This window comes from Neomonachus schauinslandi, chromosome 5 (genome assembly GCF_002201575.2).
Source record: "Neomonachus schauinslandi chromosome 5, ASM220157v2, whole genome shotgun sequence".
Lineage (NCBI taxonomy): Eukaryota > Metazoa > Chordata > Mammalia > Carnivora > Phocidae > Neomonachus > Neomonachus schauinslandi.
Window position 1 is genome coordinate 124,712,769 of NC_058407.1, and position 25,515 is coordinate 124,738,283.

Below are 25,515 nucleotides of genomic sequence, written 5' to 3' on the forward strand. Positions count from 1 at the left end.
TAGGAAAGGGTGCTGATGCCCGGGACAGGGAGCCTGCAGTCCATGGGTCAGGGTCCGGGCAGGACCTGCACACTTGCCATGCCAGGCCACAGAGCTGTGGTGGCTTTCCTGTCATCAGTGGGCACAGTGGGGGTGGGAGGGGGCTTCACTGAGGGCCAGGTGGCAGCATCGTGTCAGAGGCCGCCTCTCTAGCCCTTCCCAGCTGCAGGTGTGAAAACTGTCAGCCTTGGCCTTGAAGCCTGGCATCCAATGGCTTAGGGTGTGCCAGGGACCCACATGTACCCAGGTTGTACATGTTTCTTCCTAAACCCAGGCCAAACCGGTGGGTTCGGGCCCTTGACCCTGACTTGCGTCTGCTTTCCCACAGAGGTTAGAACCTGCTAGGCCTCTAGTTGTAATGCCCTGCTTCGCTCTTCCTAACCCTGCTCCCAGATGGGGGCCCTTCTTCAAATCAGAAAGGGTCCTCATCCCTGTCTGGTAGTTTCTCACATCCCAATGCCTGACCCTCACTCACCACCACTAGCCTATGTTCAGGGTAATTTACGTGGGGCCACAGCCTCAGTCAGCCCCAGACACCCTAGACCAGTGTGATTTGTTCAGTGGGCCCCAGCCATTCCTGACTTCCTTCCCTTTCTCCAGCCCTCAGCAGAGGAACCTGCCTGCCTGACCACTAAAGCCCTATGGGGCATGATGAGGAGAGTGGCCAGCACAGCGTGTCCCAGAGGAGAGAACTGTGAGGGCCACGCAGAGTGCTTGGCACCAAATACCTGAGCTAGAGTTCAGAGCTGGACCCCAGGTTCAGCCTAGGAAAAAGGATGCAAATCCAGCAGACATGGTAAAGGTTAGGGCTAGCGGAGGCTCCTGCATGCAAAGAAGCATAGGTCTACCTCAGGGCCACCTAATGAACAGGACTCACTGGGACAAACAACTCCTAGATGTCAGCGGCTGTGTGCCCGTCAGTGGGCAAAGTCCTGTTCTGCCTCCGGAAAGGCCTAGGAGCTGGACAGGGTAGCGACAGGAGATGGAGAAGATGAGTATGGAATGGAATGGCAGTTCCTCAAAAAATTAAATATAGACTCACCGTATGATCCAGCAATTCCACTTCTGGATAAATACCCAGAGAAATGAAAGCAGAGAACTCAACCAGGTATTTGTACACCCATGTTCATAGCAGCACTATTCGTAACAACCGAAAGGCGGAAACAACCATAATGTCCATTGACAGATGAACGGGTAAATGAAACGCGGTCTAGCCTCATACAGTGGAATATTATTCAGTCTTAAAGAGGACTCGAACTCTGCCACCTGCTACAACATGGATGAACCTTGAAGACGCAATGCTAAGCAAAATAAACCCAACACAGAAGGACAGATACTGCATGCTTCCACGGTACGCTCCCACTCACACGACGAGAGCAGTCAAATTCATGGGGACAGAAAGTAGAATGCTGGGTGCCAGGGGCTGCGAGGAATGGGGAGTTAGCATTTAATGAGTACAATGGTTTTGTTTTGCAAGATGAAAAGGGTCCTGGAGACGGCTGGTGGTGATGTTTGCACAACACTGTGATGTACTTAATATACTTAATGTACACTTAAAAATGGTCAAAATGGTAAATGTTATGTTATATATATCTTACCATAATTTAAAAAAAAAACAATAAATATCTGAAACCTGGAGGATTGGGTGTGTGAAAGCCGACAGGGGAATGCTTCCACGAGTCCCACTGGAAATGAGGAAGGGGTTATCGACCTGGGTCTGGGCTCTGAACACAGGTTCGATGTCACAGAACCTCTGCCGTGTGGGCTGCTCTGGTTTTCGCATTTTGAAATCCGTCCTGAGTTTTGGTGGAGGAGGTGGAATGCTCCCTCGAGAGACGGCCTCAGGCCGCTTAGTTGTGGTCAGACTCACCGAGGAGAGCTCAGACCTGACTATTACTGGCGCTTAATTAACGAGGAGCCTGGTCCCAGCTGCGGTACAATGAGGCTGTTGTCCTGGGTTTATTAAGAGACACAAGCAGAAGGCGCTTAGCTCCTCCGCATCCCCTCCCAGCTGAATCTTAAATCATCACCTTTGTTTCTGCAACAAGGGGGAAATAACCAATACCCGGATCCAATTTCCTTCTTCTCTCCTGGAAACTTACCTCAAATTATAACACACAGAGACTTCTTTTTTTATTTTTTTTTTAAAGATTTTATTTATTCATTTGAGAGAGAATGAGATAGACAGAGCATGAGAGGGGGGAGCGTCAGAGGGAGAAGCAGACTCCCTGCTGAGCAGTGAGCCCGATGCGGGACTCGATCCTGGCACTCCAGGATCATGACCTGAGCCGAAGGCAGTCGCTCAACCAACTGAGCCACCCAGGCGCCCGAGACTTTTTTTTTTAAAAAAAAAAAAAAGGGAAAAAATTCATTATATTCTATTTTTTGTGACAAATCCAACAGTAAAGTCTAAGCTAGTTTTCCTTATAGATTTTCAGTTGCTTTCATGGCCGGCATGGGTGTAATTACATTTCTTCTCTCGAATCGTTAAAAGACATTATATTTCGTTTCATCGGTGGTTTCCCTGGTTCACCGACTGCAGGGTTGCTGAAGGACGAAAGGGGCCTCCTGCAATTTCAGGGACATACTGAGCCTTGGGTTCAGTAAATATTTCACTTAGCCACTCAGAGACTGGCAGAACATAGGAGAGATCCAAACAGGGGGAATTTGAAGCGGTTGACAGAAGTACCTGGCAGGGCCTCCCCTCTTCCTCATTCGCACACCTGCACGCCTCGCCTCTTCCTCACCTGCACACCTGCACTTTGGGTTCAGCCTGCTTGGCTCTCCTTCAGTCTTCCATCCAGCCATGGCCCCCCTTCTGGATGTCTATGACCACTGTCCTGATTTCCTAACCATAATTTGCCCAGACCTCCCACCAACCCCATCAGAGTTCTTGGTTTTCCAAGCTCTGTTGCTAAATCCTAACCCACCCCTACAATCCTCGATCAGCCATGGATGCAGAAAAGATCTTGCTACCTATAGTCTGGCTAATTTAAATGGTTCCAAAAGACAGCACTCCAAATAATACTTTTATCTATAAGGGATCTTAATGAGAAAGGGGTGCCTCGATGGTTCGTCAGTTAAGCGTATGACTCTGGATTTCAGCTAAGGTCATGATCTCAGGGTCGTGAGATTGAGCTCCACATCCAGTTCCATGCTCAGCGGGGAGTCTGCTTGAGATTCCCTCTCTTTCCCTCTGGCCTTCCACCTGCTCTCACATGCTCGCTCTTCCTCTCTTTCTCACTCTCTCCCTCTCAAATAAGTAAATCTTTAAAAAAAGAGAGAGAGAGGTCTTAATGAGAAAAGTACAGTATTAAGTTCTTCCATGGTAGTCTAGGCAACTCACCACATCAATAAACTTATCCTAAAACAGGCCTAACTTTGTATATATATCAAAGGATTTGCTTTTTGGCTCACTTGGAAATTTGTTATACCAAAGTCCAGCTCATGGACTAATTAATCCAAACCCCATTGACCAACTTGAGTAAAGAACTCGTGCTTGCTTTTTGTTTGGTGTTGTGCGTTTGGGGGTTTTCTATCATTGTTAGGGATGCTTTTTCATGAGAAAACTTTTGTAAACTTCAGAAAATGGGATGGACTAGAATAGAATAGATTTTCCTGTTGGAATATGGTCTCTAGAATCAGGCGTAGCTCTGGGCTTGTTGAAGTCCGGACCTCTGGACTCCGTGATACTAATGATATGGAGCCCTGGGGTGGGACAATGTGGTGGTCAGCGGATAGTCTCACAGCTGGGTTCTTGGGATGGGCAGACCTCTTTTACATCTCTGCTTTCTTTTTCTCCCTTGAGAAAAGCATTCTAAGGAAACAAGAGAATGTAACCTTGAAAATGGCTTCCCAAAGTCATTAGCTCGCCAAAATTGCCTCTGACCCACAGAGCTGCATTGACCCTACGTACATTAGGAAGGCATTCCATTCCCATTCATCAAGCCTCCTGCATTGTCTGTGTCATAGTGTGTCATGTCTTCATTACTGAATAAGAAATGGGGATGGAGGGCTAACCCTAATATGCCTGCTCCTTGAGAAGCCAAAACAAGAACAACAGAACTTCCTGTTAGGAAACTTAAGCTACTCCAGAGTAGATTTTATGAAGGCGGGTCACCCAAGAGCAGCAGGAAAAGCCACAAGCCTAGGCTTTTACATAAAATGCACATTTTTATTCATTCCATAGTCATTACATTTCTATTAAGTTCAAACACTAAGGATTTTTTTTAAAAATAAGATTGCTAAATTGGAAGGAGCTTTAGAGAGGAAATAGACTTTCATGGAAATGAATAACACATTATCTTAAAAACCTCCTAATATATTATAAGTAACACAATATTATAAACAATGTAATACCCACAGCTGAGTGAAGGGCTAAAAGGAATATAAGCAATAGGTAAAAACTGAGTGTTCTTATCCTGGTTTATGTCTTACTCAGTTCTACTTGCTTCCCTTTACATCTGGAGGAGAAACCTTAACTTCCTCCTCACTGAGTTATCCTCAAACCTCTTCACGGCTTCTAGATACGAGTTTTCTAACATCTCAATTCCCACGTGGAGGGCAAGTGTTGATGATCTGTCAACAACTCTCCTATGAGAATTAGCGCATCTTCCTGTGTGAGAGCAGATGGAAGGGATTCTCAAACAGGCAAACCCCCTGTTTTGTGAATAGGACCCCCAACCTTATACCTTCACTCCCAACAGGCCCAAACCATTGTGCTGGGAGTCCTAAACAAAACAAAGCATATGTTTTTTCATGGAAGGCCATGATCTCATAAACACACGCTTGCAAAATTTGATGATCAAAAATTACCCTTGGCCACTAAGTTCCATGGAAACCAAATAATAAGAGATCAAGAAAAGAGGAGCCGAGAGCATTTAATTTCTCATTCAGGGCCTGGATTGATTGAATTCAGACGGCCCTGATTGTATTTCTGTTGGGGCCTGGCATATATATGAAAACTTACTTTCATAACCACAGTAATTGATAGGATGACATCACTTTTAAGGCCATAGGACCACTTGTATAATGGTTTGTGGAGCGTGGGGGAGATATTTCTAAACATAGCCCTTGGCGTGCTTTTCTGGAAGCGCTTAAGCCAGAGGGCAGTTCCTGCCTCTCTTCTACTTTCCCAGGGACCCAAAATATTTTTATATACACAGCCAAGCATTTTTTTTAAAAAAATCATGCTCCCAAATGAACAGAGTGAGCTCCCGAGCTTTTATATAAATGGGCCCCTTGGGTTCTCAGGTTGAGGAATGATGATGCAGTGATGACTCTTTGTCAGAGCTGGGGTATCTTCCAGACCCAAATATGGGATTAAATATGTTAGTGGGCGGCCCTGAAACGCCTCTGGATTTCAAAAGATTGTTTGGGTTTGGGTTTTGCGCGTTGCCCACTCACTTAACCATACCAAAGCTATTTCTAAATACCCTTTTCCCAAAGAGCTGGCGCTAGGACGATAAAGAGACAAATGAGGACGAAAAGTGTTTGGACTTCTTGCCCCTGATGGTGGGCGTGAGAGGGTCAGGATAGGAAGGAAGACATGGTGGAGGGAGCAGTCGAGGACGGAAGAGGAAATGCTGGGCTTTCCGGCACCTTCCATCTTGTTTCCCCAGAGTCCATCTGCAGCAGCAAGCACGGGGCTCAGTCGGTCGGGGGGGGGGGGACAGTGAGAGGCACCCTGTCCACGTGCTGCCACATCCCCTCGACTCAAAGGCATGTCATAGACTTTGATTAGGAAAACAAGAACACTACCACTTCACACCCACTAGGATGGCTCTAATCAGAAAGACGGGCACTAAGACAGTTGGTGAGGATGTGGAGAAATTAGAGCCCTCACACGCCGCTGGTGTGGCCGTCTTGACAACACCATGGCAGTTCCTCAAAAGGTTACACGTAGAGTTACCACATGATCCCTCAGTTGCTCTCCTAGGGATCTACCCAAGAGAACCGAAAAACATGCATCTACACAGAAACTCGTCCGTAAGTGTCCATAGCAGCATTATGGCTGATAGCCCAAAAGTGGGAACGACCCAAACGCCCATCAATGGGTGAACAGATGAAGAAAATATGATCCATCCATGCGATGGAATGGTATTCACCAAGAGAAAGAAATGAGGTGTGGTACGTGCCGCGACATGCACGAACCTTGAAAACATTATGCTAAGTGAATGAAGCCGGTCGCAAAGATCACATTTACATAACATTTTCAGAAGAGGCACATCTATGGAGACAGGCGGTAGATGTGCAATTGCCGGAGGCTGGGGAGGGGCTGAGAAAATTTGGAGGGCTGATGCCAGCTAATAAGTACAGGCTGTCTTTTTGGGGTGATGAAAATGCTCTAAATTTAGACTGTGGTGATCGTTGTATATACTCCATGAATATACTCCAAAAGGGTTGAGTTGCACAGTTTAAATGGATGGAGTGTATGGTCTGTAAATTATATCTCAATTGTTGGGTTCTTTTTTTTTTTTTTTTTAAGAATACTAACAAAGGGGGTGCCTGGGTGGCTCAGTCGGTTGGGCGTCTGCCTTCGGCTCGGCTCGTGATCCCGGGGTCCTGGGATCGAGCCCCACATTGGGCTGCTTGCTCAGCGGGAGGCCTGCTTCTCCCTCTCCCTCTGCCTGCCGCTCCCCCTGCTTGTGCTCGCTCTCTCTCTCTGTCAAATAAATAAATAAAATCTTTAAAAAATAAATAAAAAGAATACTAACAAAGAAGTATGGACCACCTTCACTTAAAGAATAAAGCTTCCAGCTCTGCCCCAGACCAGCATTTTGGTTGCACATGGGGATTTAATAACAAGCATTCAATAGAAGGAAAGAACAAAATGTGCAATACATTTAAGCCCAAGTTTGAGTCCTGTTGGAAGTCAGGAGGCGAATGTAGAATTAAAATGTGAGTTAGTAGCTGAGAACTGAAAAGGTCCACATGTGGCACAGAAATGGTAACTGCAAAACCAAAAGGAATCTGCTTTCTACAAAACCTGGAAATAGGGTTGATGGGTGTTTCTGAAAATGCCCCTGCTTTCCCCTCACTGTTGTGGATTCATTTCTTTTCCTGCACCTTGTCGGGCTCACTTTGGAGTACATTGCTCATTGATCCCTCTCCTTCCAAGAGAACAGATCTGGTTGGAGTAAGGCCTTCATTCTGGTTGAAATGTCTTGGTGTTGGAGCTCCACTGGACTGGGCTTTGATGTGGGAGCAACTGCCCTTGACCTTCAGATTCTGTTAGTAAAAGATAACAAAATGCATCCAAGAGAATCTTGTTAAAAATGGTATTTGTGCCTCCCATCAGCTGACTTTCACCTGACAGAGAGCATAGGTGTTCTCCATCCATCTTAGGGCTGACATTTTCTAAAATAGATGGCAATAAATAATCACTGAATAATTAAGATGGGTTACATTAGAATGCATTTCTGAATATATTTCTTGGAATGCTATAAATAGACTGTGTGCACGCAATTTCATGTATCTTTATGTATTTGCAAATTTTGTTCCTAATTGTGCCGCATATTACTTTCAACTTAAGAGTTTTTCCAAGTCCTTCTCGAGGAGGTAATTATGTCTGAAAACATCCCTAGAGTCAGGCAAAGGCATTCATTGCTTTGAAAAGAATTCCTCTGTCTTTACAAATACAGTGAACGAAAGTCTCTACGCGCAGGGACAGAAAACCCAGAGGCGGAGGTGGACAGTGCCCCGTGGTGGCCCTGTGTCCCGTGCAATGCCTCTCCTGCCGTTGCCCTGGGTGGAAACTCGGCTTCGCCACCCCGTCTCCTTCCCACAGTCAGCACCTGATTTAGCGTTTCCAGTCTCGGTCCCTTCCCAAATATGGAACCACAGGATCGAGACTTCTGCTTCTCCTTGTGATGTTCCCCCAGGGCAGACGGGAGGCCAGCACCCAGCAACTGAGCCAGTCCTGCCAACTGACTCAGTCCTCAGACTCTCTTCACCCCAAACGTGAGCAAAAAGTCTCCTGAAAGGAGAGGCGATTCTATAATCGCTCTTTCTGACGCCTTCCTGGTATCTCAAATGCTGTTAGTCACCCCTTGGGCACCCACAAGGCCACTGATTCATCGTTCTTTAAAGTTTTGTGAGCAACTGTCTGAGTGCTACACTGTCCAGAAAACCCCGATTTTCTATTATTTCCCAGGAAAGAGTAAAGAACGTGGTTAGAAAGAGGTAGGAGTAGGGCAAATGCAGGTCCTTCTTTTGCCCAGTGAGCCCTGAGGTCCTGTCCCCGTCCCATCACAATAGGCATGGGGTCTGCGCGGGCTGCTGCCGCCCTCTGCACCGTAATCTCCTCCCCCAGATGCATACGCAGACCCACGAGCTCAGACAGACACGCAGATATACATACGTACATGGACACAGACACGCACAACGACACACACACACATCTGTGTCCCGTTGCTCTGAGCATTCTAAATCGCCTTCAAAGCACAGGGCTTCATGGTCAATGGTAATGGTGCTGTTTGCACGTACAACCTCCCATCTGCCGTCGGGGAAGCTGCCCTGTCAAAGTCTGAATGATCGACCTCAGATCTAGGGCAGAACCAGAGACAGCTGAAGACGCTGGGCAGTGTCCTGCACCAGCCCATCTGCTAAAGTTACCAGGCTCCTCAGAGGACGTGTCTGTCCCCAGGAGTGGTAAAGGTTTCAGGGCAGTTTGAGTAAGTCTTGCTATTCTCAGGAACTAATATGTTCATATTCAGGCATGTTTTTAAAAGCTTATTATGGCACCTTTATACTTAAAAGATTCCTAGACCATAAGCTAAATATATATATTTAACTTAAAAAAATTTTTTTTAAGTCACATTGTTTAATCATAGAGTAAAACAGCGCCTTTAAAACTGTCCCTATCTATTCCATAATTACATGCTTCGGATAAGAGCCTGGTTCACAGCCAAAATCCCCAGAGGATGGAGACCATGAGCTCAGGGACACAGGCAAAAGCTAACTATGATGTAGCTTGCCTTTGTTTTTTCTTGAGAATTCCAAGGTGGTTAACTAATGTTAATGGAGCAATCATTTTCCACAAACTATTTGTTTTTTAACTTTGCTTCTCTTTCTTTCCTTCCTTCCTTCTTTTCTTTCTCCTTCCTCCTTCCTTCTTTCTGCCTTAATACAACAATCTGCTGATGGCGTGTTTGTAGAAAGGCAAGATTCCTTAGTATCCCCTCACCTTTTATGACAGACTGTGTGGAAATAAAGGAATAATATACAGGAATGAAATCATGTGTAATGTTTTACCCTAGAGCTATTACTCATGGTGATAAAATTCATCAAAGAAGAGTTTAAATGAAAATGGTCTTCACATATTAATTAATGAATTCATTTATCCATAGGAAAAAGAGAAAAGGAATTAAGAGAAGATGATTTAGAGAAACACAAAATTTTAAATCATCACAAGAGTTTTGTGTCATCAGTGGTAGGCATGTCCTTGACTTGCCTGATCGTGGTTAAGTGCTCAAAAAAAAAAAAAATTAAAATCAGCTACATGCCATACCCTGTGTTACCCACTTTAAGTATATCACCTCATTTGATCTTCACAACAACCCTGTGAGGTCATTATGATTTTCCTCTTACAGATAAAGAAATAAGTCAGAGAAGTCAATTAATTTGTCTAAGGTCACACAGTTAAGTGGTAGGGCCAAATTCAAACTCAGGTACGTCTGACTCCTGGACACTCCCATAGGTTAGTGAGTTAGGCTTGACTATTTTTCTGATGACGTGAAAGTTTTGAATTAAAGAGACAAGATAATCAATCAATTAATCCGTGGGAAGGATGTGCAGAAAGCAAATATGCCTCAGTAACTACTATGGTTCTTCAGGACCATGGAATCAAAATTTAAGACTAAACACGCCTCTTCTCTTAACTGTACAGCTTGTGTTGTGACTGAATCTTCCCCTACACCTTGCCTGCCCTTCCCACTTTGGGATCTCATCTTTTGGCATATAACCAATTGAATTCGGATGCAGATGCCCTTCTGAAACAAAGTTAAAAATGATCAAAACTCGGGGCACCTGGGTGGCTCAGTTGCTTGAGCATCCGACTCTTGGTTTTGGTTCAGATCATGATCTCAGGGTCGTGAAATCAAGCCCCATATCGGGCTCCGCGCTCAGCGCAGAGTTACTGCTTGAGATTCTCTTTCTCTTTCTCCCTCTACCCCTCCTGCCACACTCACTGGCCCGCGCTCTCTCTCTCAAGTAAATAAAAAAATCTAAAAAAATGACCAAAACTCAAAAAACTTAATAGACATGGCAAATAGCTGTACCCTGTTTAACTGGATGTCTTTCCTTGGGTTAAGGTCTTCATGGGGCTTATCCAACACATAATAAAGTTGCAAGAGCTTTTGCAGAAAATGCCCCGTTATGGGGAAAATGAGATACATTGCCTTTCCTTCTTTTATCTGCTTTCCTCCAAAATCACAGATGTTGATACTAAATCTGATAGATAGGTTTTCTTGCAGCCCTTTTAATCCTAATGTAAACTTGGGAAATGTCCAAAGAAAATGTGGGCGTTTTTGTAAAGTGCCCCCAGAAATAGTAATCTCTCCAGTGTTGATACAAAGTTGGACTTCTTGCTTCACCATGCAGAGAATCTTTGGTTCTCTAAGTTTTAAAGAGTTAAGAGAAGAGATGGAATGCCTTGGGAATTTTGGCAGGGCAAGCCAGAGCTCCTTCCCCTTTGCTTCTCACCCTGGATGGAATCTCGAAACCACGAGAACCCAGTGATGACTCGGGGCTGATGCTCTTCCCTCGATTTTGGGTGGACCTGCCCCCAAAGTCAGCTCTGTGTGCGCGGCAGTCCCCCGACAGGGAGGGATGTACGATTGTCTGCAGGATGAGAGGCTTATTTTTACCTTGTCCCTGGTTAGTTCCCAGAGACAGGGAGAAAACATTTTGATTTAGGAGCTATTTGCTAATCCTTGAGGGAAAACAGTCCCTGCAGATTAGTGAGGGTAGAGGGAAGGTAGGAGGAGAGGAGAGTGGGACAGAGGAAACAGAGTTATTTTGACTGCATTTTTCCCTTACCCGATTAAATCTTGGTGACATTTGAACTTTGTGTTACTAAAAGAACACAGCCCTGTATGTGGGGCCTGGGACCAGAGGGGTAAAGGCGGGGCCTGGAGCTGGCATGGCTGCAGGGCCGCTGGGCTCAGAAGACCTGCAATGTAGCTGCGACCGTCCCGTGTGGGGCCTGACTTCCCGGGTGCTGAGGACGTGTCGAGGGGGACGCCTTCGGGTCCTGCAGCTGATGCTGAAACCATGGTGCATCTCCAGGGCTGTCTACCAGGTGGGATCTGAAGTTCCTCTTACGTTTCTTTGCGGCATAAGAAATCAGAGGGGGATGGTGGGGAAGGAGTGTAAGCTGCTATCACGTTTAGTGCTATGAAGCGTGTTGTAATAGTGGGGAAGGGGCTAACATTAATTGAGCATCATCTTCTAGGTACCGGGCACCGTGAGAGGTACTTCGTAAATAGGATGCAATTCAGTCTTCCGAACAAAGGGGTAGAGTAGGTGCTTTTGTCACTGTTTTGAGATGGGGTTATTGAAACTCAGGGAAGGTTTATCGTTCATTCAAAGTCACACTGTTAGTAAATGACAGAGCCCTGTGATTTAAAGCAAGGTTTTTCTGGCTAAAAAGGCATGGGTTCATGGTCCTCTCACAGAAGAAATGCTGTTTTCTCAAAAGATTGTGTGTGTGTGTGTGTGTGTGTGTGTGTGTGTGTGTGTGTGTTGGGGGTGGTGACCAGCTGGTAAGGAGCGGGTGGCCATGGGACAGGTGACAAGGAGGGAAGAACACTGAGAAACAATACTGAGTCTCTGTCCTCACCTTCCTGCCCTTTGGTGGCTTCCTCAGCAGCCTCTGAAGTCACACATCCACACGCAGCCTCTTTTTCTCAAGAGAGAACATTTTCTGCAGGAGGGTGGCCCTTCTGAGTCCACTGGCTTGGGGTGCAGAGCCCTTCACATGGAGGAGACGAGAGGGTCTGGTTTCCCCATCATCCATCCGGACTGGTGGCATGAAGCCAGGTCCTGCTTGCCACGGGGACGTCCCCAGCCCAGACTGAGAGAAAGGACTCGGACCTTACTGGGGGTTGTGAAGGCAGAGTAGTAATGGGTAGCTCTTCCCCTGATTGCTTCTCGAAGGGAATGTCACTAGCTCTTCCTCCGCTGGTGGTTTTTGCAACCTAGTTTCTCTCATTAAGTCAACTTGAGTGGTTTTGCTCTCTCAGTTAGCTGGCTCACCCCACTGCTTGGAACCAAGGACATACAGCTGGCCTTTGTATTTTTAGGCGTAATTTGGCAGCATATAATCCCTTAATGAACTGTAATTGCTAAACAGTACAGGGCCATGTGGCCACCCCTCCCCTGACCCCACCTCATGGAATGTCTGGACTTGCCTTGGAAAGGGACGTTTCCTTGGAAGACACGCCCAAGAGTCCTGCGTTGACTTCACAGAGGGACATAGACATAACCCTCCAGGACTCCCAGTCCTGCTTCTTCATCACCTTGTTGGCAGATGGGGTGAACGTGGTTCAAGTGGTTTCTGGGAATGAGATCTTTTTCCAGAATTCTTGTGTTTGAAGGGCACATACCTGGAGTTTTACTACAAATAGCAAATCTATCTGTAATTGATCATAAAAGAAACTTGAGAGCAGTCTTCCCAAATTGGACAGCAGTCTGAAAAATGTATACGGTGTTTCCAAACGATGAGTTGTGAATCTGAAAGAATTCTGGAAAAAATCTCCCAGATGGGACATTCAAGTAGTCATGTGGCTGGTTTGTCCATTTGAAGCTTTTCCTGAACCCCTGGTGTGGCGTTTGGTATAATTCCTTAGGAAAATTCTGTCTTCCCAGTTGTTACTGTGATTGCGCATGAGTTTGGGGGTCCTGACCCCTTACCCCGGTCTCCCAATTTACCTCTTGTTTGTCTCCTCTCATGTCTCATCAAGTTACATAAAAACCAAGACTCTACATCAGGGAAGCAGGGTGAGCTAGCCCCACCCAGGTGGCTTTTACAGAACTTCCTTTAACATTGTGAATGTCCTGAGGAGAACATTGGATTATTGGCCACCACGCCTGGGAAAAACAAATTGTCTCTGCTCAGCCTCAGGTCAGTTCACCAGCCCTGTGAGAAGCTAGCTAATCGCACCTCAGCCTCATTCACCACCTGTCTCTGGCTGAGCCGGGCTGGTCAGCCCAGGGGCAGATGCCTGTAACCCGCACAGCCTTGTCCACAGCCGGCAGGTAATGCCCACACGTACAAGCGGAATCCAGTCAGTGAGGGGAGAGCCAGGATGGCAAGTCTAAACAGTTCACTAACCCAGATGTCCAAGGTGGCCAGTCAGCAGTCTGCAGAGCCAAGCTGAGGAGTAGGGAGTAGGGAGTAGATAGGGGAGCCCAAAGCCCAAAGCCCAAAGCACCTGGCCGGAATGAGTTCCAGACAGGACTTACCATCCCCCTGTTCCCAGCCCCCACTCACATAGGCAAGCAGGGTTGGTTTCAAAAGACATTTAAAATAAAATACAGGCTCATCCTCCAAAGGTCACAGCCTCCTGGGGAAGAGTCGAGAAACCAAATTTTGTTTTTGACTAATAGAGTCTTCAAGGAAAGAGCAGAGAGAAACTAACTTTGCTCAGGGAAGACTTTACCAGAATATCTTTTATTCTCTCATAGCCTTTGCTTCCTTCCTTCTAGAGCAGGGATGATAGTTCAAAGTGGTGCGCGGATTGAGTAAGGGCACGTTCATGAGAGTGTGTTTCACATACGAAAGCATATACAAGTGGGATGTGCTGTTTTTCAACAAACTGTCCTCTTACTGTTTTCTATCTTGGGAAAAAATTTATCAAGATTGTCTTTATTGGTGATAAGGTGACTAATGGCCATTCCTATATATTTTGTTTAGTTAATTGGAGAAAAGTCTGTGTGTTCTCCCTTATTCACACCCTGCTACCATCCTCATGACCCTCTGGTACCAGGGGTGGGTGTGTTTCACACTGAGCAATCTGGACACAGAACCGCCCCCATGTGAGATGCCAGTCACAAGTAGTAGGTCCCAGATTCCCCAAGACTTGGCCACAAATCGGAGGTTCCCTGGACCCCCTTCCTGGATTCCATCGTTGCTAGAACAGCTCACAGAACTCAGGGAGACACTTCTTATGTTTACCAGTTGATGATGTGATAAAGGATGTGACAAAAGATGATGAAGAGATACACAGGGGGCGTCTGGGAGGATCCTGGGCTCCTGTCCCCTTGGAGAGTTTGGGTTGTGCCACCTCCCCGGCAGGTAGCTGTGCTCACCACCCTGGAAGCTCTCCGAACCCCAGGACTTTTGGGATTTTAATGGAGGCTTTTCCAAGAAGGCTTGATCAATCATTAAGTCCATTTCCAGCCCCTCTCCCCTTCCTAGAAGATGGAAGGGTGGGGCTGAACATTCCAAGCTTCTAATTATGGCTTGGGTTTCTGGTGAGCAGCCCCCATCCAGGATCCCACCCAGAGTCACCTCATCAGAACAAAAGACACTGCTACCACCCAGGAAATTCCAAGGGATTTAGGAGCTCTGTGTCAGGAACCAGGGTCAAAGACCAAATATTAGAACAGAAGATGTTCCCCGTGCTCTTACCACTTAGGAAAACTACAAGGGTTTTAGGAGCTCTGCGCCAGCAAGCAGGCGCAGAGACCAATATATACTTTTTTCTATTATTTCATAGCAATGGTTTCATGGTTTACAGTCTCTCTGTGGCCCAGAGTGATAGCTATCAATCCTGGCTGAACTTTAGATTCAATTAGGAAGATTTAGAAACTCCCCATACCCAAGCCTGACTCCCAGAGATTCTGATTTAATTGATGTGGGGTCTGGGCATTGGTATGTTTTTAAAGCTTTCCAGGTGATTCTAATGTGCTAGAGGGTCCTTGAGCAGAGAGCCTCATTCTACTGTCAGAAAGTAAGCAGATACTTGCAAAACCTCAATAAGCAGCAGCAGAATCACAGGGGGGCCACTTTAAAATATACACACACATACATTAATTTCATGAGACCCACCTTAGACTTAATGATTCAGAATATCTAAGCACAGGGGCTGGCACTCTGTATATGATCCACGATATTAGTAGGAACCACTAATGGAAGACAAAAAGCACTGTGACCCCTAAAAAGTGAGGGTTATAATTAAGGGCGAGATCATCATGAGGTGATTTGAACTCAGTTCAAATTAAGCCCATTGCTTGGCACATGCAAAGCATTCCGTAAATGTGAGCTGCTTTTATTATTCCAAGAACGAACGTGATCACGTGAGATCACGCAGAGGGTATGATGTTAGTCAGCATGTAGTGACCCCATCTAGAACAGGACTCGACTGCAGTCCCTGGGGGAACGCCCCTCATTCCCAGATCCCCATCATGCTCCAGCTCGAGGTCACACTGCTGGGACCACCGGGCTCTTCCCTGCAGGGACCTCTGCCTTTCTACAGTGGTTGGCTCCCAGCACCTCTTTCCCACATCCCTCTCTCGGACAAGGGTTCATCGTGGAGCCTACAATCGATATAGAATCTATAATTCTATAATCGGAGGGGGGAAGTTTTGAAAGAAAAATGACTTAAAAATTATGCAAACTTAGGTGTGAATGGAAAATCACAGCACACTCAAATGGAAGGCAGCGGACAAATACCGTAAGCATCACAAAATCCAGAGAAATGACATGTCTGTTAATTAACTTAACTGTTATCCTTCTTTGTCCTGCATCTTTTGACTGCCTTACTCTTTTTTTTTTTAAAGATTTTATTTATTTATTTGTCAGAGATAGAGAGAGAGTCAGGCAGAAGGAGAAGCAGACTCCCTGCTGAGCAAGGAGCCCGATGCAGGACTCGATCCCGGGACCCTGGGATCATAAACCGAACCGGGGTCGGACACTTAACCAAATGAGCCACCCAGGTGTCCCGACTGCCTTACTCTTTGATCTCTTCTTCACGAGGAAATCACTCTGTCTTCCTCTCGCACAGCGGAGCGGAATGTGCCCCCCCATTACTGTTACGTTAGAAATGTTTCAGGCACACTCGTTGTTGGAAATAGTGTGCAAATTTTTAGAATTGCTGTCAAATTTGGAAAGCCTTCTGCCAAGCTTCGTTTCCATATGATGTTACCTAACATACTTGTTTACAGTAAGGGCACAGGTGTGTGCCCTCTAAACACAGGAATTCTGGGAAAATTCGATTACATCCTATTCCCTTTGATAAGAAAAAAAATTATAGGGTGCTTTTGTAATTGTGTATGTTGTATATTATATAAACTCCTTACAGGGGGAAAAACTTCCACTTTCGACTAGGTGTTATGAGAAACAATCTCATAATTTTACTGGTCTGGTGGTTGGAAGGTTTCTCCACAGACTAGCTTCTGGCTCCTAGCATTTTATTTTATTTATTTTTAAAGAGATTTTATTTATTTATTTGAGAGAGAGAGCACAGGCAGGGAGAGGGGCAAAGGGAGAAGGAGAAGCAGACTTCCCGCTGAGCAGGGAGCCCCCCCCGCCACCACCACCACGTGGGGCTTGATCCCAGGACCCTGAGATTGTGACCTGAGCCAAGGCAGATGCTTAACTGACTGAGCCACCCAGGTGCCCCTTGCTCCCAGCATTTTAAACCTTATTTCTCCTGTGTGGGTGGAGGTCATATACCTGTCCACAGCCAGGTGCTGTAACATGGAGTAATATCTGCATAAGGTGTCTTTCTGGACTGTCGTGAACGACACAAGATGTCGGCACCTAGGGGTGAGGAACCTGGCTGGAATCCATTTCCACACTGGTGCAGCTCACTTCCATCTTTTCATAGCTGGAAATGACTGTGAACCTCATACATACATCCCACTAAACTCAAACTACGAGTACCTCAATTCAACTTTACTCTTAGCTTTATTCCAAAAATGCCCACAGCCAGTCGGATGCTACCTGATCAAGAGGGGAGGTTTAACAGAGGGGAAGTCAGTGAGGAAAGAGCCATGAGTCATAACTGATGACAATTAAAATAGCTCACTTATGCAAATATGAGTAGGTGCACATATTGCTAGGAATTGTCCCGGAGACCTAGGAGAGACCAAGAAGCGAGGAACCCTGGAGTTTAAGCTTCGCGATGAATGCATCCCTTACCCTCCCAGCCACCCCCCCAACCTCCCGGTTATGCAGTATGAATTATAGGAAAAATAAAATAAATAAGACCAACAACCTGAATTATTGCCATGCCATAAATTGCCTCTGGCCCCGAAGATGGGGATCACATATGTATGGCATGTGTGAGCCTGTTTTAGATTGTGATTTTTTTTAAGTTGGATGTCATCAGTTTTTAAAATTGTTTTTTATCTTTTTATTTTTGGTCTATTTCTAGAAACTGCACCCTTCATGAGAGTTGTCAACTTTGTTTCTGCTTTTTATTTTCTGATGCCTGCTGAACAAAGCACAAAAGAGGCCACATACTTGGTCCTCCTGATTTTAGGATAGAAGCTGTATCAGAGAGAGTAGGAGTAGAAAAATGTCCCAAGGCACATTCCCACCTTCCTCTGAGAAGTGTGTTCTGTTCCATGGTTTTCAAATTATCTGTATTCACCCATCACCGCTGCTTCTGGGAGGAAATATGGACCAGTGGCTCTCATGACCACCCAAGTGTCAGGAATCGGGAGAGAGTCCTTTTTAAATTATATGTACCAGTTTCATCCCAGGTCTCTACCCCTAGCTCTTTGTGGCCCAGAGTCAGGCCTCCAATGACCTGGATACACACACACACACCGTCAGCTAATCCACAAACGGGCCCTACCATCCTGGGACGGGGTTCATCGTCAGCGAGAAAGCTTCGTGTGTCTTCTTCCTAGTAGAAAACATGTTTCTGAAACTGAGAGGTTCTAGAAATTGAACTATTTTTTTTACTTTTATTTTTTTATTGTTATGTTAATCCCCATACATTCCATCATTAGTTTTAGATGTAGTGTTCCATGATTCATTGTTTGTGCATAACACCCAGTGCTCCATGCAGAACGTGCCCTCTTTAATACCCATCACCTGGCTAACCCATCCCCCCACCCCCCTCCCCTCTAGAACCCTGTTTGTTTTTCAGAGTCCATCGTCTCTCATGGCTCGTCTACCCCTCCGATTTCCCCCGCTTCATTCTTCCCCTCCCGCTACCTTCTTCTTCTTTTTTTTTTTCTTAACATATATTGCATTATTTGTTTCAGAGGTACAGATCTGAGATTCAACAGTCTTGCACAATTCACAGCGCTTACCAGAGCACATACCCTCCCCAGTGTCTATCACCCAGGAAATTGAACTATTTTGAAAGTGCAATGTTGTCCGCTGTCCGCATGACTAGTTATAGTGAGGACAGTGCTACGTTCTCCTAACGACGCGCCAGTCCTCTCAAATGAGATTGGGTTTTCAGTGATTCATCTGTATCTTCTGAAACAACTAACTCAACCAATCTGGGGCCAGTGGGTTTTGCCGTGATTCCAGCAAACGTTTCCACATGTGGAAAGTTAGGCTTTGATTCTCAATTTGCTATTTTTGCTGTTCCCCTTTCATCATTGTGTTATGGCAATGTATGTTTTCAAAGGGCTGTGCCCTTTGTATTATTTAATGCCTACATATGGCGTGGGGCTTAGCCTTTTCTCCAGTGATCTATACCATGTGTTATGGGTAAAGGAGGGGGAGAAAAGGAAGGCTTTCACCAAGAAGAACAATTAGCTAATTTATCCTATGTCTTTCTAAGTTTTGTCAAGTCTGCCCATTTGTGTGTTTTAAGGTTTCCTCCACTCACTGGTTGGCGCCTGTCAGTAAAGGATGATGTGTTTCCATTTCCACCAGGGCTTGAATGTCACACACCCTGTCCTTTGCAACAGTATGTTCTTACATTGACACGGAAGCACGTCTCTGCAATCAGACCGGGAGTAAAACTCCCATTCTTGGCTTTTCTAATTCTTTGATGTGGACAGAATTTACAAACAATGTAAGAACTCGATTTTTACTTTGTTCATAAAATATTTCTTGAGTCTGACATGGGGTATGTTTTCATCCTCCTGGAAGGCATTTTCCTTGGTTCCAGTAAGAAAGTAATACTTTGGAGGTTTAAAAAGCCGTCAGTTAACTGCTTCAACCATCTCTCACTTTGGTTCAGTCCCTCCCAACACATGCTAATCTACTTTCAAAGCACTGTGCAAATCAACTCAGAATTTTAGCATTGGACCAATATCAGACTACCTTTGGATGACGAGGGCTTCTAAATTCTACCTAGGTGGGGCCTGCGGATAGTAATCCCATTAGAAGGGGAGTAGCCAATTTTTCACTTAAATTGTATATTTGGGCGTCTCTGGGTTGGGGCTGATGGAGTCCAGGGGGGCCCTAGTTTCTCTGCCATCGCCATGAAAATATGATATTTAACTAAACAGAGATTTTTTGCCTAACATCCTCAGAATGTCTTATTCTTCACAAACTGATACCTTTTCAAAATCCCATCCTTTGAGAGACAATTTTTCACACTTCTTACCTTTAAGAGAACTACACAGGCATATCTTTTTTATAGTTTACCCGGTGCTTTCAAATGCTTTCCCTTCTTTTAGATTCTCCACACCACTGGGAGGTGTTATAAGTAAAGGGCATCACATCGAGGCTCAGGGAAGCTTGTGGCTGGCCTCTTTTGGGGAAGGACCTCAGGAGCAGTGCTGGACATTTGCTCTGGGGCAATGCCCAGCTATGCATATTCGAGCTGATTCTGAATAGCCCCTTCAAGAGTCATTTGGAAAACGATGATCAGCAGCAGCTGCTGGAGCCAAGTCTTCTAAGTTACATTTCCAGCTTTTACAGTGAATCTGGGTATGGCCTATGTCTGCCTCAGTTTCTCCACTTATTAAATGCAGGTTCACTCATTCATTCATGTGTTTGTCCATCCATCTAACAAATAATGAGCAAACACCTCCTATGTGCGAGGTATTGGCTATGTTCTGGAGATGGGGTGGTGAACAAAACCAAACATGATTCCATATTCTTATAGAGGTTGTATACCAGTGGTGGAGATCTGACAATCATTCATTCACTCAGTAGTGCTAGTGTAATAATTACAGAAACTCAGGTGAAATTACACTTGTGGTCAATGCTCTGAGGACAAGGTACCTGGTGAACTTGCCTGTTCTTAGATATGTTCAGGGAAGTATTCCTGAGGACATAACACATGAGCAAGTGGGAGTGAACAAGGCAAAGGGGTAGGAGTGAGACGGGCAGGAGTAACACTAGCTACTGACCCAAAGTTGCTGCAGTAGGCAGAACAAGAATACTGAATTTGTTAGGCCCATCAATCACATGCCCTTCTTTAATAAGTGCAATGTGTTTTATATCATTTACAGTAACAGTGAGCATACAGCTTGACCAGTGTGGCCACTGGCTGCTCTTCACTTAGTGTTGTCCTAACCCACTGCTGGACCTTCTAAAAACCAGCTAGACTATTTGGGAAGGCCCACCAACCAACCTCAGCTGGAAATTTTCTTCTTTGTCAAGACTATGAGCTCATCCCCACACCAGATGGGTTCCCAATAAATGATGATTGTGCAATCTGATTATTTTCATGTCATGCTGACTCCCTTTGGAAGATGGAAGCAGGGTACGTGGTCCCTATCATCTTTCCAAGTGAGAGGAGAATTTCCTCACTGGGGCTGTACACCCTGCAGATTGAGAGAAAGCATGCACTTTAGAACTATATGGTCATTCTGCCATATCTCCACGAATAGTAACTTTTCAACTGTGGACAATCGATTCATTTTTATCGTAGGGCACATCAGTTAAAGTAACTTGGGCTTTTGCAGCAGGTAGCTTGGAAATCTAAGCGACGTGACATGGTAGAAATTTAGTTCTCACTCATAGTAAGTCCAACAGTACCCTGGTTGGTAGACAGCCTTCCGTGGGATCACTCAGGGTAATCTTGGGACTTTGCCCTCCTCTAGGGGCCCAGTGACCTATTCACTTACCAAAAGAAGACAGAAGGGAAGCACCCATCAGACTTTTTTAGGTGTCAGACCTAGCCGTGGTGGTCTTCCCTTCTGTTCACATCCCATTGGCCTGAACAGTCACATGACCACCGCCAACAGGGACGCTGGGAAGAGCAGGTGCATGGGCAGCTGGCCCACCTACTGCAGAGGGTCAGCTTAGCCTGGGTTAAGGGCATGTCCCCTGGAGTCAGTGTAAGTCCCAATTTTTAGACCAAACCTCCTCTATAAAATGGAAATAAAAACTCTGGAATGAGGCATTATATATAAAATACTTAGACCATGCCTGATAAATAGTAAGGGCTCAGTAAATATTAAACCATTATTATCAATGTATTCATCTGCTACAAAGTAGAAGCAAGTTTGCAGATACCCAGTCATGTTGTATCAGCTCATCTGAGAAGTGAGCGGGGATACAAAACAATATTTCTTAATTTCTCGAAGAAAGAAAAAAAACCCCTCAATTTCCAAAATGTGTATAGGATTGTGATTCATGAGCTTCCTTTTAAGTTTCCAGGGGAAATTTGAGGAAGTCTCTTGACGGACAGTTCTGTCGGAAAATAAACAAGCTGCGACCCAAGCTTATAAGCAGGCAATTTGGGTGTTTTAGGTAGCAGATGCCACTGGGGGCTCAGAGCCGAATGCAAGTCACAGGGTAGTGGGTCCTAGGAATCTGAAGGGCCCTCTGTTCTCTCCTCCCCGAGGAGCCTGGATCCAAGCTCGGGGGCCGCGTCTCCCACACCATGTGGCTTTGTTGCTGTTTCCCTAAGGGAGCATTCTGTTTGTGATTTCCCTGTTCTGGGGAGGCCGCTGTGGCTTTTCCACAGCGTCTCCGGGTCTGGGCCAAATAACCTGCCATGTGTTTTCTCTCTTGGCCAAGAGCTCAGGGCACCCCCAAGCATTTTCTGAGCAAGAGGAAGTGCTTATTGATATTCTGCCCTGGGGGGCAAATTGCAGCCGAGGGCTCTGATCCAGGCATGGTAGCAGACAGGGGATGAAATGCCAGCTTTCACTGTGTGCTCGGGGTGGGAATCGGGGACACGGATGAGGTTGGCGTGGCCTCCTTTTAGCAACCGATGTTATATTTAGTTTGCCTCCCACGCCCAGGAAGCCTTAGGTTAAACCCTTGGAAAGAATTGGCTCAGCCGTTGCAACACGGCCTGGCCCTCCTCCAAAAGCTCTCTGCAGGGCATGCAGAGAGTATCACCTGCTGATAGCAAACCTTAAAGGAAAAAAAAGAAATTCGCAGCTTCTGAATCTGGATCGACATTATCAGATAACCATGGCAGGGAGGGAATCGCTGAGAGAGGATTCTGAGAATTCCAGCCAAATCTGTCTAATAAAATTCCCATATTTAATCCACTTTATAGAATAAAACACTTGGGGTGCTGGGGAATCTTGTTAGGGTAGTCTAGAGTGAGCCCTTCTGTTCTGTCAAGGCTACATCACAACCACCCAAGGGAAATACTTGTCTAGACTGGTTATAACTATAAAAAGTAAAATAAATTAAAGGTGTTTCTTTGGTTCCAAGTCCTTTACATATACATTAATTCTCCCAAGGATCCTCTGAGGTAGCTACTATGATTACCGCAGTTTACAGAGAAGACATGGAGGTTCGGTCACCCAGCCCCAAGGTCACCTAGCGACTAAGAAACAATCTCAGGCCAGATTTGCATCGGCTCTTCATCACTGGGTTTAGAAATTGTAGAAAACGCCAATAAATATACTGCAATATCAACCTGTACCAGCAGGAGGACCTTCCTGATGCCCACCCTGCCTCTCACCTTGGTCATGACGAGTTTCGGGTCAACATGGCAGCTGTGTGTTCAGTAATCCTTAAGACACGGTCTTTGGGTTGCCTTTCTCCTCTTCTGAAACTACTTGTCTGCACTTTCTTTGTTGTGTTAGGAATGGAAGGGTAAAAATAGAGCTCTTTCCCAAAAAAATCCCTGTGAAATACCCGACTTCTGCCTATAAGCCTAGATTCAATTGCTTTGGTCTAAGTTAGATTTTATTTATTTCAGAGAGAGAGAGAGAGAGATTGAACGTGCAAGCATGTGGCGGGGGTGGGGGTGCAGAGGGAGAAGCAGACTCCTCGCTGAGCAGGGAGCCCGATGCGGGGCTCTATCCCAGGACTCTGGGATCATGACCTGAGCAGAAGGCCCGTGCTTAACTGACTGAGCCACCCAGGCGCCCCAAGACATTCTGGATGATAATAGCTGACATTAATTTATATGAGCACTTTTCATGTATATATTGAATCCTCAAGGCAAACAAATGAGGGAGGTACCCTTATTGTCCAATGCTATGCACAAGGAAGCTTTAAGTCAGTCACTCAAGATCAAACAGCTAGTGAGTCGTAGGGCCAAGATTCAAACCCAGTCCTTTTGAGTTCAAAATTCAGGGTTTGAAGCACTCAGCAGTGCAGCCTACACGGGAATGCAACATGAGAATCCGCTGCCTACAAAGCTCTTGCTGAGGCGTGGAGTCCTCACATTATCTCCCTTCTCCTGTGTTAGTTGCCTACTTACCATTCCTATGGCCTCATGAATCACAAATGCAAATGTTCCCACCTTGTATCATTGTTGTTTTCATCAATCAAGTATTTCTTGATTGGGGCAGGGGGACATGGGAGTGGAACCATAAAGGAAACTTAGAGCTCTAGGGCTACATCTCAGTTTTACCACCTGCTAGTTGTATGACCATTATCTTGTTAATGAACTTCAGTTCCCTCCACTGTAAAATGAGCATAAATGAGACCCCAAAATGTTGTTGTCATGAGTGAGATATTGCATTGCAAAGCTCTTAGCATGGTTCTGGGAGGCAGTAAGCATTCAATAAAAAAAAAAAAGGTAGCCACTGTGTTGACACTGTTTTACCTTTCAATCAACCAACATTTATTGAGTTCCATGCCAGTCAGTGTGCTGATACTGAGGGAGAGACACAAAAGAAGAGGACAAGATATTTGCGGCAACTTCCAAAGCAGCTGGGGAAATCAGTCAGGCAAGTGGGGGAGAGGTAATGGCCATGCCTGGTAGGAGTCGAAGGAGGCCAGGAGAAGTCAGACGACAAACACTGCTGGATTTCCGGGGTGCTCAGAGCAGGATTCAAAAAGAAGAAGAGACAGGATTTGTCCAGGCTGTAGTTCAGGGGAGGGTTTCCACATAGAAGAACAGTGCAAGCAAAGAGGAAGAAGCATACAACATATCCACGTTACCATATATGATCAACCTCCTAAGTGGCTTACGGTAGGCGTGGGGGGTGGGAAGGGGGGCAAAGAGATACAAGGACACAAATCGGAATGAATGGAACGAGGAACAGAAGGCAGAAAAAAGCTTATGATTTGCTCAACCGTATGAATTACTATTGCAGCCAGAAATAACACCAAGGATTCCCGGTTCCCAGCTAGATTCTCCCTAGGAGACACTGTGCGTTCCCAGCAAAGGAGGGGTTTACACTACCTCCTTTTTCTCTGGACTCTGCTTGTGATAAAGTACAAACCAAAAAGAAGGGGTAAGATCCATAAACATCAACAGTTGGACAGTATAGCCTGTCAGAGGTACCTGCCTGTTTGTTTAATCTTTCAGCTTCACGACAGATTTGCCTTTGCACACACACATCTGGGCGGAATCAAAGCCATCTGCTAGAGAGGGCTGGTCTTGTCATTTATAAACTGTTTGGGTTACCCTCTGGTTCAGGGTCTGCTGACTCTTTTCACAACTTTCCAAGCCAGTGATTTAACAAGAATGTTCTGGACAAGCAGACACTCAGTTCTCAGGCCGGGAGGAAGTGCCCAGTGTGGAGGCGGGAGGGAGGATCAGAACCGAATGTGGAGTTCCTGGTGAATTTCAGTTTTCAAAAATGCTCAAAATCTCCTGCTTTCTGCCCCTCCCAGGCATTTGCTGAGGGCCAAGACTTGGGAGTAGTTCATTTGCTTTGTTTTCTCATCCAGCTTTGTGCTGTTCTCCAAATTGCTCATGCTGGTCAGAAATTCATGTGAATTCATTTGCATCTTAAAACTCACTGCCAAATCAATTCACAGTTTTCTGTGCCACTGGGAAAAATACACAGCCATACACTCCCAATTATCTTCTTTTTCCTAGCTAATGATTTTATTTTTTTCCCCAGTTGCATTGAGATATAATTGACATAAGTACTGTATAAGTGTAAGGTGTACAATGCTGTGATTTGACTTACATATATCATGAGATGATTCCTACAATAAGTTTGGTTAACATACATCATCTCATTAGAAAGAAAGAAAGAAAAAAGAAGGAAGGAAGGAAGGAAGGTAGGAAGGAAGGAAAAGAAAGAAAGAAAGAAAAAGAAGAGAGAGAAGGAAGGAAGGAAGGAAAAGAAAGAAAGAAAAAGAAAAAGAAAGAAAGAAAGAAAGAAAAAGAAGAGAGAGAAAGAAGGAAGGAAGGAAGGAAAAGAAAGAAAGAAAAGAAAGAAAGAAAG

The 25,515-nt window shown here is 45.4% G+C and overlaps 1 protein-coding gene across 2 annotated transcripts in view; it reads left to right on the top strand.

The window, feature by feature from the left end:
* FRMD4A (FERM domain containing 4A) overlaps positions 1-25,515 on the top strand; it is a 293,292-nt gene that overhangs the window by 17,832 nt on the left and 249,945 nt on the right. The window contains exon 1 of one of the 2 annotated variants that reach the window (XM_044915542.1): positions 11,183-11,341. The exons of the other annotated variant lie outside the window; for it this stretch is intronic. Within the exon in view, the coding sequence (XP_044771477.1) occupies positions 11,183-11,341 (159 nt within the window). Of the gene's footprint in view, positions 1-11,182; positions 11,342-25,515 lie in introns of those variants that run through there. 2 annotated transcript variants of the gene reach the window in all.